At 38.3% G+C, this 17,499-nt stretch overlaps 1 protein-coding gene across 4 annotated transcripts in view; it reads left to right on the top strand.

Moving 5' to 3' along the window:
- agpat3 (1-acylglycerol-3-phosphate O-acyltransferase 3) overlaps positions 1-16,120 on the top strand; it is a 53,548-nt gene extending 37,428 nt beyond the window's left edge. For all 4 annotated transcript variants that reach the window (XM_057852078.1, XM_057852079.1, XM_057852080.1 and 1 more), the window contains exons 6-10: positions 5,403-5,556; positions 5,627-5,729; positions 9,251-9,326; positions 9,416-9,614; positions 12,822-16,120. In XM_057852078.1, coding sequence (XP_057708061.1) covers positions 5,403-5,556; positions 5,627-5,729; positions 9,251-9,326; positions 9,416-9,614; positions 12,822-12,913 — 624 coding nt within the window. In that variant the 3' untranslated portion in view covers positions 12,914-16,120. The remainder of the gene's footprint in view (positions 1-5,402; positions 5,557-5,626; positions 5,730-9,250; positions 9,327-9,415; positions 9,615-12,821) is intronic.
- The last annotated feature ends 1,379 nt before the right edge of the window (positions 16,121-17,499 follow it).

Below are 17,499 nucleotides of genomic sequence, written 5' to 3'. Positions count from 1 at the left end.
CTCTGGATTTCAGTGGTTTTAGGAGGTTTGACCCCCACCCCCAAAAAATTCTGGCTCCGCGACGCCCTTCATGTCAGCCAGTTTCAGCAAAAAATTCTAGCCACTTTCACCCGTGGTTAACTGTAATTGACGTGTGTATAAAATCATGTGCTTGACTGTATTGCAGTACCCATTAAGTACAAAGCATATGAGCAAAGCATACCAAACCCTACCAAATTGCAATTGCAAATAATTTCAATGAATTTTTTGTTACAATCGCTCCTAAATTAGCGGAGAACATACCACATGTGCAATACAATAACAAACAGGAAAGGGCCCTGCGCTCCTTATTTTTGCACCCTGTGAAGGACACTGAGATAAGGCGTCTGGTCGGGACACTGGGAAACAAATCCTCGACAGACGTGCAAGGCTTGGACCTGAGGCTTATAAAACTTATAATAGATGACATTATTCAGCCTTTAACATATTTTAAATCTTTCTTTTGAAACTGGAACATTTCCGAATGATATGAAAATAGCGAAAGTCGTCCCCGTATATAAAGGAGGGGACGCACATGTATTTAACAACTATAGGCCTATCTCCATTCTGCCACAATTACAGTATCCAAGATCCTCGAAAAACTTTTTAATAACAGGCTTGACAAGTTCATATCAAAGCATAGCTTACTAAATCACAGCCAGTATGGTTTTAGAAAAGACCACTCAACTGCACAAGCGCTGATGGAGTCAAGGGAAATTATTACGGATGCGATTGATCAAGGACAGTATTCTGTTGGAATTTTCTTGGATTTGAAAAAAGCATTTGACACAGTAGATCATAATATATTATTTGATAAATTAGAGCGACTGGGAATTAGAGGAATAGCTCTAGACTGGATACGTAGTTATCTATCTAAAAGGCATCAATATGTGACAATTAGTGGGAAAAGGTCGGAAAAACTTGAAGTTACATGTGGAGTACCTCAAGGCTCTGTCTTGGGACCAAAATTGTTTCTACTATATATAAATGATATATACAAGGTATCCAGCATATTAAAAATGGTACTTTTTGCAGACGACACCAATATCTTTTTCTCAGGTAACGACTTCAACAGAATGACCCAACAAGTGAATGAGGAATTAGACAAGCTACAAGAATGGTTCAATGCCAATAAACGTTCACTAAACCTTAGTAAAACTAAATATATGCTATTTGGCAAAAAAAGGTCTCAGGCATGAAAATCTCTCACCTTTCGGCGAAATTCGCCGTTTTGAAGTAAAAAAAGATGACCTACGTGAATCGTGTAGATCCGATGAGAAAACTTTTAAGGGGGGTGCGGGGGGGTTGGGTGTAGGCATGTGCCGGTTACCTTCACGGTTTACCATGCTATGAAAACGTTGCGGTTACAAAACTACTAAAATTTTCCGTCATACAGTACTACGTATTCGTTATTTTTCATGTGTCGAAAATGCAGCCAGAAGTGGCTTGGCGCGGCAGCGCTGACCCCTTCCCGTTTGATGCTGCGAGTGTCAGTGACGCTATTCCAGCAAACCCAAAAACAAACTTTCCAAACGCAAGGCGTAAATTCTGCAATGCATTGAGCTCTCAAATCGTGGTAACTGAAATATACCAAATAAATACATTTAAAACGTTGTACAATCGTATTTTTCCACGTGTGAGTCGCTTCAACAGTTTAGCTTCATGAAAAAGTTCGCCAAAAACAAAACACACATTTTCCTTTCAAATTCAGTACACAAAGTTACTAAAAACTTACAAAGACGAATGATATGCAAGGCTTAGCTAAGCTAGGAGAGCAACTTCATTGAGGTTAATCACAGCCGCTAAGAGAGAAACAAGTTTGTATGCGGGGAGGAAAAAAAAGAGTGTCAAAGATCGCTAATTGCGACAGATGATCTTGTCCTAAGCACAAATTCACGTTCGCTGGACGAGGTGAGGTCTCACTCCCAATTTTTTTTTAGATGAATGCATTTGCCAGCATATTGAATTTGGTGAGTAATGGTTTTAATCGTTTTCATATTTTGCGGTATGACAAAGTTACTGCCGTTTGTTGCAGCTTGCGTTGAACACTGCCAGAGCGTCCGGTGAAAAAATAGCTCCCGTTAAGGTAGCTTCAAGCTTGTGTATTTAACGGTAATATAAAAGCAGTGTTGTCAGTAACGCGTTATGTGAGTAATGCGTAACTGTAATCTGATTACTTTCTTTCAGGAAAGAACAATCTAACGCGTTCATTTTTCTAAATCAGTAATCTGAGTAAAATTACTTTCCTTGATGCCTGTACGTTATTATTTTGTTATTACCCCATAATGTATGTAGAATGAAGAATACTGTAGTCATGGGAGTGACATCACATGCTACATTTTCTAATCGGGGATGGAAAAAAAAAAAAAGGGTCACGTGTATTACCATGATGCGTGAGCCATGAGCGCTGGGAGTTTGCGGCCAAAACAACATAGCCTTGCTTCCTCGCCAGGACACAATGAAATAGGCAGGAGATACACTACAAACGGCTGCATTTGCACACTGGAAACACAGCCATTACTTCACATTTTTGTCCAGTAAAGATGACAAAAATATCTCCATGCGCTGCGAACTTTGCGCTGGCTCAAAAAGACTGTCAACCGCTACAAGCATCCAATTCAAGCACCACTTGGAATTACAGCACAACAGGTAACACGAAAGCCAGGACTTTTTGATACTGCTCGTGCTCAATCCTGGGTTCAAGCTCAGTTGTTGTTGAAGGTTTTGAAAGCTTAGGTTTAAAGAAATTCTAAATATCCATTTTGCCTCCTCAGCTGTAGTTTTGGCTAAGCAATGCAAACGGCTGTCTCTAAGGTGCTATGGTCACATGATCCGTTCAAAAAATAATTTGGACCCATTATGAAATACAGTAGTTTGAAAGATTCTTGTTCATTTCATTCATTTTTGTTGTTTATTTTATTGCTCTAAAACTTTTATAGACAACATTTTAATGGTCATATTCAATGGTCTTTATTTTAAAGGGGAAGTTCAGAATTTTTTACATTAGGCTTAATCTTTGAGTTAGCCGGGGTTTAATTAGTCATTGGAGTTGATTTGAACAAATTCTGCGCAGTTTGCCAGCTATTTGTTAGTTTCAGGGCTCCGGAGTGGCTAAGCCAGCGCAAGTCAATGGTGGTTGAAATCAACTCCTTCAAGTAACTAAAAACCCCCGCTCGAATATTAAGCCTTATGTGAAAAATTAAAATGGTCAAATTCGCCACATGTAGGACGTTTCGCCGACAGAGGACATTTTGGCATAACGCCGGAACATATTTCCTCCACATCTTTCTCACCTTTTTAACCCCTGACCCATTTTCATGCCTGGGTCTGAAAGAACATCTAGACATTCAAGTAAACCAGGTGGCTATTGAACGTGTTAGAGAACACAATGTATTAGGTATAATACTTGATGATTCATTAACATGGAATGCACATATAAGACAACTGAAAAATAAATTAGCTAGGAGTGTCTCCATTCTTTACAGAGCTCAAAATCTACTAGATCACAGGGCCCTCCAAATAATTTATAGTGCACTATTTTTGCTGTATTTGACTTACTGCGCCAAGATTTGGGGAAACACCTACAAATCTCGATTACACCCTCTGTTGGTCATCCAAAAAAAAGCAATACGGATTATTCATAAGGCAAACACAGCACATACTCATGAGTTGTTCATCAAATCCAAATTATTGAAGCTGTATGATTTAATAAATTTCAAAAAGGGACAGATGATGTACAAAGCTTCAACTAATAGCCTTCCGTATAACTTGCAAAGTCGTTTCCAGGCTAGGGAATCGAAATACGATTTGAGGGGAGAAAATGTGTTTAAACTTCACTACGCTAGAACAACACTAAAATCATTTTCGGTTCCTTACTCTGGTGTAAAGCTTTGGAACAAACTAGATTCTGCAGTGACCAGCTCAGGGTCATTGGCTGTTTTTAAGAGGAGATATAAACAAACCTTATTAAATAATTATGTTGCTGACTCAAGCTAACTCGGACATTATAAGAACTGTACAAATGTTAAATAATGTCTGGTTTGTACAAATTTTAAATAATGTCTGGGTGGCAACTCAAAGCTGGAAGCAAAACCGAGTGTACCCAAAACAATGGAAGGCAAAAAAAAAAAGGGGGGGGTGGGGGGACTCAAAGCAATCAGAACTCACAAGGACATACATATCATCTGTTGGCTGTAAATGCACAGACAACTGACTTCAAATTCTTCAAATTTGCAACAACATGGGACTGGTCGATTGGCCACTGTCCTGCCAGAACCTGGACAACGTGCCTGCCTGGAAAACATTTTAACGTCTGGATATTGTGGAGGATAGCTGGGGTAGATGGCGGCCGCTGTGTCTGACCACACTCGAAGAGGAACAATATCGAGGATGTTTCCTTTTGGTGCGCTGCTGGCAGCTTCTGATTGTGCCAGGTGGGACAGTGATCGCTGGGACGGTCCTTCTGTAGGACCTAGCGACGCCAGTCCCCCAGGCCATGAGTCCACAACCGAAATGGCGATGCAACCTACTACGAAGCTGCGCAACCTTGAGATGAATGTTCGTCGGGAGTCAGCAAGGAACGAAAACTGCGACGAGGATTAAGTCAACAAAAGGAGTGTGGCAGACACGGCCTACCTTTGGTCCTCAGCTATTCCCTATCTTCTGGATCGAATCAACTGAATAAACTAAGTACTAAATTATGAACTAGTCTACAGGATCTAATCAACATTACGAGCACATCGATTGACTATGGACTATTTGGAAAATGAACAATCAGAGGGGATGGTTATTATTTAAAAAAAAAAAAAAAACTTGTGATCATTACGAAATCTGAATGTCAAAAATTGATATTTGATATTTTCTGCGTCCTTTATGGTATACTGGTGACGGGTTTCAATAAGCTTCGGCTTCTCCCGTCAGCCCTTTTCTTTTCGGGTTGAATTACCTGTAAACACATATAAATGCTGTATGTTTGTTTGGATTTGTCATGCCTGAAGGGAAAATAAATGAAATGAAATGGTAAATGTCCATCTGAGCTCAAACATGGTAGATGAAAATGATATAATACAGTAAGAAATAGTGTATGGCTGCTTGACAAAAATGTAATAGTTCAGCAAATTGACAAGAATTATTTTTGATCTAGCTGAATGAAGTACAAATATGTCATTGGATTTCAAAGTGAATGTCCTTGATCAGTAAATTCTTCCCTTTGGCCCACTTTTTTTCTCAATATTTCTTGGCACTGTGGCTGCTCCAGCTGTATTTACCATGTCACTGCAGGAGACCTAATTCGCGATCACTCTCGTATAATCTTTGAATCCCTTGTAAATTGCAGCACTGGGACTAAATATGCACTAACATGGCAAATGTCTTCTCTTCCCCAGTTTCTACTATATTGTGAAGGCACACGCTTTACAGAGAAGAAGCACCAGATAAGCATGCAGGTCGCAGAGAGTAAAGGCCTGCCAAAGCTCAAATATCACCTCCTGCCACGTACAAAGGGATTCACCACTACGCTGAAGTGTCTCAAGGGCACAGGTAGAGCGTAGAAATACATACGCGCAATATGTTAAATATCTTAGATGAAGGCCACCTGCTTTTCCCCCAGTGACCGCCGTTTATGACGTGACATTAAACTTCAAAGACAACCAGACACCGACTCTCCTGGGCATCGTCAACGGAAAGAAGTACAAAGCTGATATGAGCGTAAGGTGAGAACATGACACTGATACGGGCTACGGACTTGACTGAACACAAACCTCTTGGCTATTGTTTCTCATGAGATCTTTGCTCTTAAACATACCCCGACTATTTTAATAGTCTTCTCTTTTGGTCAAGTGAGCCCCCTGGTGGCAGGAGAGTGTAATAGCTCACAATTTGCCATTATTTGAAACGGGCTGGCAGTTAATAATCATCATAATCAGTACAGTTGATGGCAATCGCTGTCTCAAACGCTTACATTGATAGTCAATTAATTAACGATTATTTTTAGGTTTGTTAAATGATCAGCTCATATATAAACCTCCTTATTTGCTGTTATGTTACTTTGGGCTTTACATTTTGGTCCTATTTTGCCAAACCTATCAAATTTGATGCAAGCATTTCTGCACCTCATTGCATTGTCGCGCAGTAAAAAACGTTGTTTAAAACTTTGTCTTCAGCCTCACTTGAGTTATTTTTATTTGACCACATATGTATAGCTTAATGTATTATTTATGATACAATTTTGAAAACATATATGCATATTATTTTTTAATTAAAAATAATTATGTTTAAGAACACAAAGTTTTCAAATGTAAAAAAAAAAAAAAAAAATCTGATTTTTCTGTTCATTATTTCTGGGGTCGGGCATTATTGGGTTAGCTGGAATTAGCATTGGAAAGCAAATGTTTGCTCATATCTGATTCTGATTTATTAAGTTAATGATCAGCTTTCATCGAAGACTGGAATTTTTTTCCCCCTTTTATTTAAAAGTTTACAACAAATAAATTGGACAGCATTTTGTTTTAATTATTTATTGAATTATTACATACAGGTATTTAAAAAAAAAAATTCTTTTTGGATTTGTTATAGAAAATACAGCAAAAATTTTAATATTGACTACATATACTTTTTATCTTTTAGTATACAATAACATTTAATGTGTTTTTCCATTTTAAAACAATAGAAAATAGCTTTAAATTATTTAAACATTTTATTTAAATAAATGGTAAGAACATGAATACAAGATTTGTTTTATTAAATAAAAATAATAAATATTGTGTGTTATATCCTTTTCTAATGTAAATGTAATCAAAATTTTACAAATCTAAACCGTTTTCATCCTTTTTATTAAAAATGTAAATAATGAAACTAAAAATGTTTTCAAACATTAAAACGAAAGGGTTTTTAGGATTATTTATTTAAAATATGTATTCAAAAAAGATACTGTAATTTTGGCACTATAAGCCGCATTTTTCCCTCATTTTGAATCCTGCGGCTTAGAGTCCAGTGCAGCTTATTTGTTGATTTATTGGATTAACGGGTAAGTCTGTATTTGACACAGGTGTCATAAGACTGTCATAATTATAACACGTCACTATCATGAGCATTGACGAATGTATATGACAGACGTCGTTAAGTGTTGTCCGGCAAATCTTGTCACTAACTCCATTTATGTCCAGCTCGTATCTTTTACATCCATTCAAAAGTGAGATAATTTGCCGGATAACACAAAATGATATGTCTTTTGGCACCACTGTCAAATAAAGTGCTACCAAATACCCTAGCTATTAAAGAAACAACTGTAACAGTAACTGAAGAAATAATTAGCCCCAAACATGAATTATTATTGGCATTTACATCTGTAGCACTGTAATGCATGCTAGGAGGCATATTGGACGACAACAGTGTTGACTGCAGGTGACGGCAAAGGTTGACTGTCTCCCTCAAGGGAGCAGTAATGGCCAAATAAAGCTTCTTGAAGCAATGAAGCTTTGAACCAATTTGCTTCATGGTGGTTCATTTGGTCTTATGACAGTCTTATGATGCCGCTGTCAAAGTGTTACTGGTCAATATCTTTTGGTGTAAATATCCCATAATACAGTGAGGACAGCTGCGGCTTATAGTCCAGTGTGGCTTATCTATAAACAAATGTTGTTTTTGTGTCAGCTTTGGTGGGTGGCGGCTTATAGTCAGGTGCGCCTTATGGACCCTACTCACGTGACGTCACAGCCACGCCCCCGCACCATGTTGTCCGTATACTCGTCATCTTAATGCATTAGCGCTTCGTAAATTCCTCCTATTATGGCGTGTTTTTCTGCTCGTTAACATTAATAATCAAAATGGTGAAGTCGTGTGTGTCGGTCGGTTGCAAAAACAGAGAAGATAGACGGAGAGACTTGAAGTTTTACCGTATTCCGAGAGACCCGGAGAGGAGACTGAGATTGACTGCTGCAATTCGACGAGAAAACTGGGCTCCAAACGACTACCACAGATTATGTAGTAGTCATTTTATATCTGGTAAGATGCATTTAATATTTTTGGGCTGATAACCACAATTAAGATCATTGCTAGGCTAATCGCCGACAACATACACTCAGACGCTGTGAATGAACTACCTGAAAATATATAATTATAAGGGGATAATCAGACAGTTGTCATACAATTAATTTACAATTTCACTATTGAGGTCAAAAGCCAAAAAATAAATTCAACTAGGGACAATCTGGAGTAGGGCTATCGCACTTCGTATTTATTACGTATTATATATGTATGTAGTGAGAGTGCTATCGCTAAACCATATAAACATTAAAAGCCCTAGCTCCATTGACAAATGACATGAAATACATTAGACTTGACAGTGGATGTTAGCAAGAACAAAAGATTTTGAATTGAAAATTTCGTAACTCACCTTCCCGAGCACACGATAGATTCCTGCCGAATTTTCGTGGACGAGGACCTGTTTTACCCAACCAGCAACGAAGTATTTATAAGCCTCCAAGCTCTAAAAGTTTTTCAAACTTTCGTGAGAATAGGCTGATTTTGTGTGGACAAGATAGTTGTAAATATCAGGGTAGCTAGCAGATGTCAGGCAAAGACGGCGAAGACAGCGGGTCGAAAAACATCGATTTAGGCATCAAATATGGATCTGGCGAATGGATAAACTGAAGCTTTTCCACATTTTATGCAACGCATCCAATGAGTTTACAGCGTCAGATAACACCGGGGCTTCAATGAATTGCTCTATAACTTGCACGACTAATTGAAAACAATGAGAATAAGTCTAAAAAATACGGACAATATGGCGGCCGGATACAGCGACATGTCATTTTGTGACGTAGGTGAGTAGGGTCTATAGTCCGAAAATAAGTTATATCTACAAAAAGAATATTGACGGTCATTTGCCATTTTGTTTATTCAAAAAATACATTCAAAAATAGAATAGTGCCTTTTTTTTTTTTTTTTTAAACTAAAACATTTTTCAAAAAAAATAAATGGAAAAAAAATCTTAACAGGCTTTTTAATTGTTAACATAAATACGGAAAAATAAAAAAACAAAAAATAAGATTCACTATTGAGTGGCTCAAAAACATTTTAACATATTTTTAATACGGTCCCTGAAACGATTAAGCAACTATCAAAATAGTTTTCAAGTTATTAAATGATGGATTATTTGTCCATTAGTTAATTAATCGTGCCTTTATAAAGTAAGGCTTCTAACTCATGGTCTTGTGTCATTATTAACTTGCAGACGCTTTCCAGTGGAGGAAATTCCAGACGATGAAGCTGAGTGTGCTAATTGGCTTCATAAACTCTATCAAGAGAAGGTCCATTTTCAATTTCTTCACATAGAGCGAGCTCGGTCACTGATGTTTCACTGAGTCCCATTTGATATAAGAATGACTTCCCTTTACAGGATGCTTTACAAGAGATGTACAGCAGGGAAGGCAAGTTCCCAGGACCCACAATAATCCCTCCTCGCCGTCCATGGACGCTGCTCAACTTCCTGTTTTGGGCCATGCTGCTACTATCGCCACTCATCAACTTTGCGTACGGGGTGGCGGTCAGCGGCTCTCCACTTCTTATCATCGGCTTTATCATCTTCCTCATTATAGGTACGGTCATGCTATAAATCAAAGGTGTCAAACCTGTTGGATTCCTTCAGCAATACTTGGCTACATTTTTAGCTCATCTGGCTGCCATTGATGGTGTCAGAGGGTTGAGCTGCCAGCCCCGTCCAATAAAACTGATTGGACATCTAGCGCCGTCAATGGCAGTGAAACAATCACGGCTACATATTATTGTTTGGAAAATTAATCGACACAGTGAGACGGCAGAGACATTTTTGACCTGAAAATTGTCCAAATCGTGATTTTGAACCTCTTAATCACAATTTATTTCCTATTTCTTTCTCATTTTAGTTTTTTATTTAAAAAAAAAAAAAGGGGGGGGGGGGGATTAATTATTCAGTTCTTTTCGTGTATCTTTTAATGTTTAAAAAAAAAAGGGGAAAAAAGGAAACATTTGAATATTATGTTTTCATTTATTTGCTTCTCATTTTTATCTTTTGTACATTTACATCTATTTCATTTTTAAAAAGGAGGGGAGGGTAAACCTTCTCTTACTTACTTTACAGTTTTGGGATTTAAATTAAAAAAACAATTGAGTTTTGAAATGTATTTTTTATTTTTAATTATTCATAGTTTTTCTTTCTTTTCGTTTGGGAAAAAAATGTGTATAAACATGTTTCAAATGTTGCAATTTTTTTTAACTAGATATAAGAAATTTTAAAAAATTAGAATATATATATATATACAGTACAGGGCAAAAGTTTGGACACACCTCATTCGTGTGTGTGTGTGTGTTTTTTTTTAAATGACTATTTACATTGTAAATTCTCACTGAAAGTAATAAAACTTTGAATGAACACGTGTTCAATTACGTACTTAGCAAAAAAAGGTGAAATTAAAAAAAAAAAACTTTCATTAATATAATATAATATATAAATAATATTATAGTATCCACCATTTGCTCTGATTACTTTTTTGCACTCTCTTGCCATTCTCTTGATGAGCTTCAAGAGGGAGTCACCTAAAATGACTTCACAGGTATGCCTTTTCAAGGCTGATTAGTGGAATTTATTGCTTTATCAATGGGGTTGGGACCTTCATTTGTGGTGCATTGAATGAGTTGTGTCAAAACTTTTGGCCTGTACTGTATACACACACACGCATATATATATTTATATATATATATATATATACACATATACAGTGCCTTGCAAAAGTATTCGGCCCTCTTGAACCTTGCAACCTTTCGCCAGATTTCAGGCTTCAAACATAAAGATATAAAATTTTAATTTTTTGTCAAGAATCAACAACAAGTGGGACACAATCGTGAAGTGGAACAAAATTTATTGGATAATTTAAACTTTTTTAACAAATAAAAAACTGAAAAGTGGGGCGTGCAATATTATTCGGCCCCCTTGCGTTAATACTTTGTAGCGCCACCTTTTGCTCCAATTACAGCTGCAAGTCGCTTGGGGTATGTTTCTATCAGTTTTGCACATCAAGAGACTGACATTCTTGCCCATTCTTCCTTGCAAAACAGCTCGAGCTCAGTGAGGTTGGATGGAGAGTGTTTGTGAACAGCAGTCTTCAGCTCTTTCCACAGATTCTCGATTGGATTCAGGCCTACAGACTTTGACTTGGCCATTCTAACACCTGGATACATTTATTTTTGAACCATTCCATTGTAGATTTGGCTTTATGTTTTGGATCATTTTCCTGTTGGAAGATAAATCTCCGTCCCAGTCTCAGGTCTTGTGCAGATACCAACAGGTTTTCTTCCAGAATGTTCCTGTATTTGGATGCATCCATCTTCCCGTCAATTTTAACCATCTTCCCTGTCCCTGCTGAAGAAAAGCAGGCCCAAACCATGATGCTGCCACCACCATGTTTGACAGTGGGGATGGTGTGTTCAGGGTGATGAGCTGTGTTGCTTTTACGCCAAACATATCGTTTTGCATTGTGGCCAAAAAGTTCAATTTTGGTTTCATCTGACCAGAGCACCTTCTTCCACATGTTTGGTGTGTCTCCCAGGTGGCTTGTGGCAAACTTTAAACGAGACTTTTTATGGATATCTTTGAGAAATGGCTTTCTTCTTGCCACTCTTCCATAAAGGCCAGATTTGTGCAGTGTACGACTGATTGTTGTCCTATGGACAGACTCTCCCACCTCAGCTGTAGATCTCTGCAGTTCATCCAGAGTGATCATGGGCCTCTTGGCTGCATCTCTGATCAGTTTTCTCCTTGTTTGAGAAGAAAGTTTGGAAGGACGGCCGGGTCTTGGTAGATTTGCAGTGGTCTCATGCTCCTTCCATTTCAATATGATGGCTTGCACAGTGCTCCTTGAGATGTTTAAAAGTTGGGAAATCTTTTTGTATCCAAATCCGGCTTTAAACTTCTCCACAACAGTATCTCGGACCTGCCTGGTGTGTTCCTTGGTTTTCATAATGCTCTCTGCACTTTAAACAGAACCCTGAGACTATCACAGAGCAGGTGCATTTATACGGAGACTTGATTACACACAGATGGATTCTATTTATCATCATCGGTCATTTAGGACAACATTGGATCATTCAGAGATCCTCACTGAACTTCTGGAGTAAGTTTGCTGTACTGAAAGTAAAGGGGCTGAATAATATTGCACGCCCCACTTTTCAGTGTTTTATTTGTTAAAAAAGTTTAAATTATCCAATATTTGTTGTTCCACTTCACGATTGTGTCCCACTTGTTGTTGATTTTTGACAAAAAAATTAAATTTCATATCTTTATGTTTGAAGCCTGAAATGTGGCGAAAGGTTGCAAGATTCAAGGGGGCCGAATACTTTTGCAAGGCACTGTATATGTGTGTGTGTGTGTGTGGGTTTGGGTGGGTGGGTGGGTGGGTGTGTGTGTGTGTGTGTGGGTGCGCGTGTGCGTGTGTGTATGTATTGGATAAATAAGAAAAAGAAAAAAGTATTACTTTTTTTTTTTATTATTTATTTTAGTGTTTGATTTAAAAGAAAGTAAGGGGGAAAAACCAGATTTCTTTAGGGATGGGGGGTGTTCTGATTTCTGTAGTCTTCTTTCATTTAGGACAACAAAAAATGTTGTAATATTAGAAAAATAATGTCTATGTATAAGATTTACATGGGCCACACAAAATTGTGTGCTGGACCAGGCCTCGAGTTTGACACCTGGGTTCTGAACACTCAATTTTTTTGGTTTAGTTTTCCATTACATTTTCCATTTTATTTCATGTCTTGTTGTTTCACTCCAGCCTCCATCGTGATTCGCCGCCTAATAGGCGTCACCGAAGTCAAGAAGACGGGCTCTAGTTACGGTGACCAGGAGACCAAGAAACAAAACTAGAAGCACGCCTCCCCGGACCGACTCCACGCTCCTCCTTCCGTCCAATCGGTCGCCAGGTCGGGGAGGAGACCCGGCCGGCTTCGAAACCACAACAGAGAGCAGACTTGTAGAAATACTAATGAGTAAAGAGCACTGGAGGTCCACAAGACATGACGGGCAGGGGGGGACGCTCTACTGCATCTTAAACCAACTAGTGACCCACTTTCCGCAGCCAAGGCCCGTTAATCCCAGCAATCTTAAACCTCTCACCTCCTAACCTACCTGCGGTCACTTGGAAAACAGCAGACTTAGCCCGCGTCCCGCTTTACACTACGTCCCCTCCAAACCCGCTTCCTGCCTGTCGCCATGCAATTAGGGAGCGGTGACGTAGTACTGGTCAGAACAGGGCCTTCCATCCACACCTTTTACTCACCTGCTTTGCTAATTTTTAAATCCACATTTCAATATACCATGGAAACTTGAGTGTTCACTGTCAGCCATAAGAACCAAGCGCAAATGGAACAGTAGGATGAAGAAGTGTTTATGGGCTATTTTGTACCAGGTCAAAATATGTAGGTGAGTGTTCAGTTTACCACAATAAACTAGTTTGTGGAATAGGGGGCACATGATGGCACACTCAATTACTTACTACCATTTTGTTTAGTTTGTCTTCTTTTATATTAAAGTTCGACAGTTTTTTCACATAAATTGACTTTACTTATGTAGGATTTCCCCCAGAAAACAGAGAAGCCCACTGGCAGTTTTGGGGGTAAAAAAAAAAAAAAAAAAAAAAAAACATGAATACAGATGAAAAATATTAAGTCGATATGAATTTTGAAATTGACTATAATGTTGTTATAAGCCAATTATTAACAATACTCAAATGAAAAGTCTTGCTAAAAAACTGTTTTGAAATACAGTTTCAACAAACAAGTTTAATGCGTTCAGTGCAACGGCACAGGCTTGTCCACATTTTGACCGTAAGATGTCACAAGACGTTAAAATCTGTATACTTTGTTTTAGGCTGGCGGCCCGCCTGGCTTATCACCACTTGGGGAAACCTTGTTATGACTTTATTACTGCATTGGCGTTGGACTAAGGTATTTTGTTTTCAGACTACTGTCACTCAGTCTCATTTTATTAGCTTTTGTGATCATGCTAACAATGTTAACATCCTGCTAGGCGGGGAGCATTTAATAAGGGCTGTGCACGTGTGTGCTATCATTAAAATAAGTCACATAGCACTGGGGAAAAAATTAAGAGACCTGAAGAAAACCTATATACCTTATTTTTATTAACTTTTCATTCCCTGCAAATACATGCTTGAAATTCATTCACTGCCATATACAACGATAGACGTCAAATACATTTCAACTAGGATGGCTGGCATTGAATGAGCGCGTATTAGTGCCATTGATTACAATAGACGTCATCCGAGTTCAAATTGATTAGATGTCGATCACCTTTAATTGCAGCTAAATTATGAAATAACATTAAAACCATTAGAACAGTTGGAAATTTGCTGATATGTCCAGTGTATTTTTATAGCAACTCAGGTTTGTCTTCACCACCAATGTCAGCTAAAGAGTTAATAACCAGTTTTTATTTTAGAATTTGTTAGTTTATAGAATATAATATGAACAATTCTTCAAAAAGAGGCTTCCAGTTGTTTATTGCTGCTCCCATTCAACTTAAATTGAACCAAATAGAATTAAATGTGTTTATAAAACGACCACATTACTTTGCCTTAACAATAGCCTGACAGCTTGTTACAAACAATAGAAAAATACAACTAGCATCTGTGCTACGCCTCCCACTAACGAGCTGATAGTTTTTTTGCTCAATCAAGTAGTGCGATTAATTTGAAATAAAAGTACTTTGAATTCCAAAACAAATTCAGCCCTAAGAATTTCGCAACGATCTCTTCATTTTTTTCCCATCCAAGGGCTTCACTTCTTATCCTCCCCAACACATTCAAACATATGACTTGTCTTTTTATTTACCCCTCAAACCAGAGGTCTGCAACCCTGGTCCTCGAGAGCCGCTATCAAGCTTGTTTTCCATGTCTCCCTCCTTTAACACACCTGAATCAAATAATCAGGATTGTTATCAGGCTCCTGCAGAGCATGCTGATGAGCTGAAAATTTGATTCAGGTGTGTTAAAGGATGGAGACATGGAAAACAAGCTGGATAGCGACTCTCGAGGACCAGGGTTGCGGACCCCTGTCTCAAACACTGCAGTTTGTCAAATGGCAGCCATGACAGGTGAAGTTGGGGGATGTGCTACAAGATTCCACTCTAAAGGTCACCAGCTGTCACTGCGCAGCTGTTGACATAATATTCAAGTGGCCACATATATACTGCAATAGTGATAAATGAACCTTTGCCTTAAATCATGCTTGCTCAGGCAAGGGGCCAGCGTCCTCCCTCTCGACGACTACTTGCGACCATGTCAAAAATGACATCACTGAAGAAAATCACGTCTTGCAAACATTGTCATGTGCAACAAAAAATGCAGCTAAAGCAGGGAAATTAAGGACTGTAACCACATTGATCTTAGTTTCCTCTGTCCCTCCTGCACCGCTAGCTAGTAGCGTTCATGCTAACCATGCTAACTTTTCTTTTATTCAGCGTGATTCTTATTTTGACAGAGAAATCTCCACCCATACAATTTCATGCAAGCCTTAAACTAGACAGTGCTGCTTTTGATTTATTTTTGTTGAATAAAAAGCTGACTGAGCCCCCTTTGCTCCACTAAAATGGAAAATGCGGAGTAGAAACAGATGACCGCTCTTGTCTTTTCAGCAGACAGTTGTACTTATTCATACTTGTCAAAGCTGGTTAGTGCTTGTGGAAACTGGTATGCTCACACACTGGCAAACTTGTGACAGTTTATATACTCACACTCACTAGTATACTTTGGTATACTTGTGAAAATGTGGCAATACTGATAAACTTCCTTTCTTAAAGCGCAGTTCTATCACAAGAGAAAAATCACAGGCTCGCATTGGACACTGATTGTTTTTAAGCACTCAAAACACAAATTTGGATTGTTTTCTTTAAAATCTTGACATGCCCATGTTTTTATTTTTAAAGAAATCACGATAATCACGTCCATCTTCACAAGTCATCCGCTTTTTGTTTCCTAGGCTGTTTTTATGTTTTGGTATTTGGGTCCTTCACCAACACCTCCCCACCTGTTATTAAAAGACTTCAATCACAAGGAAACTGTATTTTTGTCCGTTTGTACAGTGTTTATTTTGGAAAGTGGTGCAGTCGCAATCGTCATTTTGTCTTCTATCTTTGGTGTTTATTTCTTTTTTTTTTTTAGCAGTTGTGAGCAAGGTGAAAAAAGACTTTATTTTCGATTAGTTTTAACTAGGTTCATGAGTGAATTTGATTGTTTTTATTAGTTTTAAAAAATCATAATTTCATTCTTCTGGGGATCACAATAAAGCAAAAGGTTGTGTGTTTAATTTCGATGTTTTTGTTAGTTTAGTGAACATAACATTAGTTTCAGTAATAGCTTTTATTTCCCAACAAAAAGGATTTTTCAATTTTTGTTTTTTTGTCATTTTTGTACAAGTTAACCTCAGTCCTCTTGGTACCCTGCGACCATTTAGTAAAGTAGTTTACCCGCACTCTTCTGAGGGAAGTAATGGTTTTGGATAAAGGCTGTCATGGTGTTTGATAAAGGAACACAAGAAGTAGCAAGAAATTGAGGTAGTCTCCTTTATTAGGGTTATTATCTCAGTGCGTGTGTGTGTACATTTTTATTTACTTTTAAACAGAATTTAGAAAATACAGTGTTTCACAAAAGTGAGTACACCCCTCGCATTTCTGCAGATATTTAAGTATATCTCTTAATGGGACAACACTGACAAAATGACACAATGAAAAGTAGTCTGTGTGTAGCTTATATAATAGAGTTGTTTTCCCCTCAAAATAATCTAAACCCCTGGCAACAAAAGTACACCCCTTTGAAAAAACGTACATCCCTAAATGTCCAAATTGAGTACTGCTTGTCATTTTCCCTCCAAAATTTCATGTGACTCATGACAGGAGTGCTGTCAGCATTGCTGCAGAGATTGAAGAGGTTGGGGTTAGCCTGTTAGTGCTCAGACCATACGCCGCACTCTACATCAAATTGGTGTGCATGGCTGTCATCCCAGGAGGAAGCCTCTTCTGAAGACTGTACACAAGAAAGCCCACAAACAGGTAGCTGGATGGAGACATGTCAACAAAGCACATGGATTACTTGAACCATGTCCTACGGTCTGATGAGACTGGCGGACTTTCTTGTGTACTGTCTTCAGAAGAGGCTTCCTCTTGGGGTGATGGCCATGAACACCAATTTGATGGAGAGTGCGGCGTATGGTCTGAGCACTAACAGGCTGACCCCCCACCTCTTCAATCTCTGCAGCAATGCTGACAGCACTCCTGTAATGAGTCACATGACATTTTGGAGGGAAAATGACAAGCAGTACTCAATTTGGACATTTAGGGATGTGCATTTTTTCATAGAGGTGTACACACTTTTGTTGCCAGGGGTTTAGATATTAATGGCTATATTTTTAGTTATTTTGAGGGGAAAATAAATTAACTCT

Source organism: Corythoichthys intestinalis, chromosome 12, assembly GCF_030265065.1.
Source record: "Corythoichthys intestinalis isolate RoL2023-P3 chromosome 12, ASM3026506v1, whole genome shotgun sequence".
Lineage (NCBI taxonomy): Eukaryota > Metazoa > Chordata > Actinopteri > Syngnathiformes > Syngnathidae > Corythoichthys > Corythoichthys intestinalis.
The sequence above is the reverse complement of the archived record's forward strand: the minus strand, read 5'-3'. Positions and strand labels throughout refer to the sequence as shown.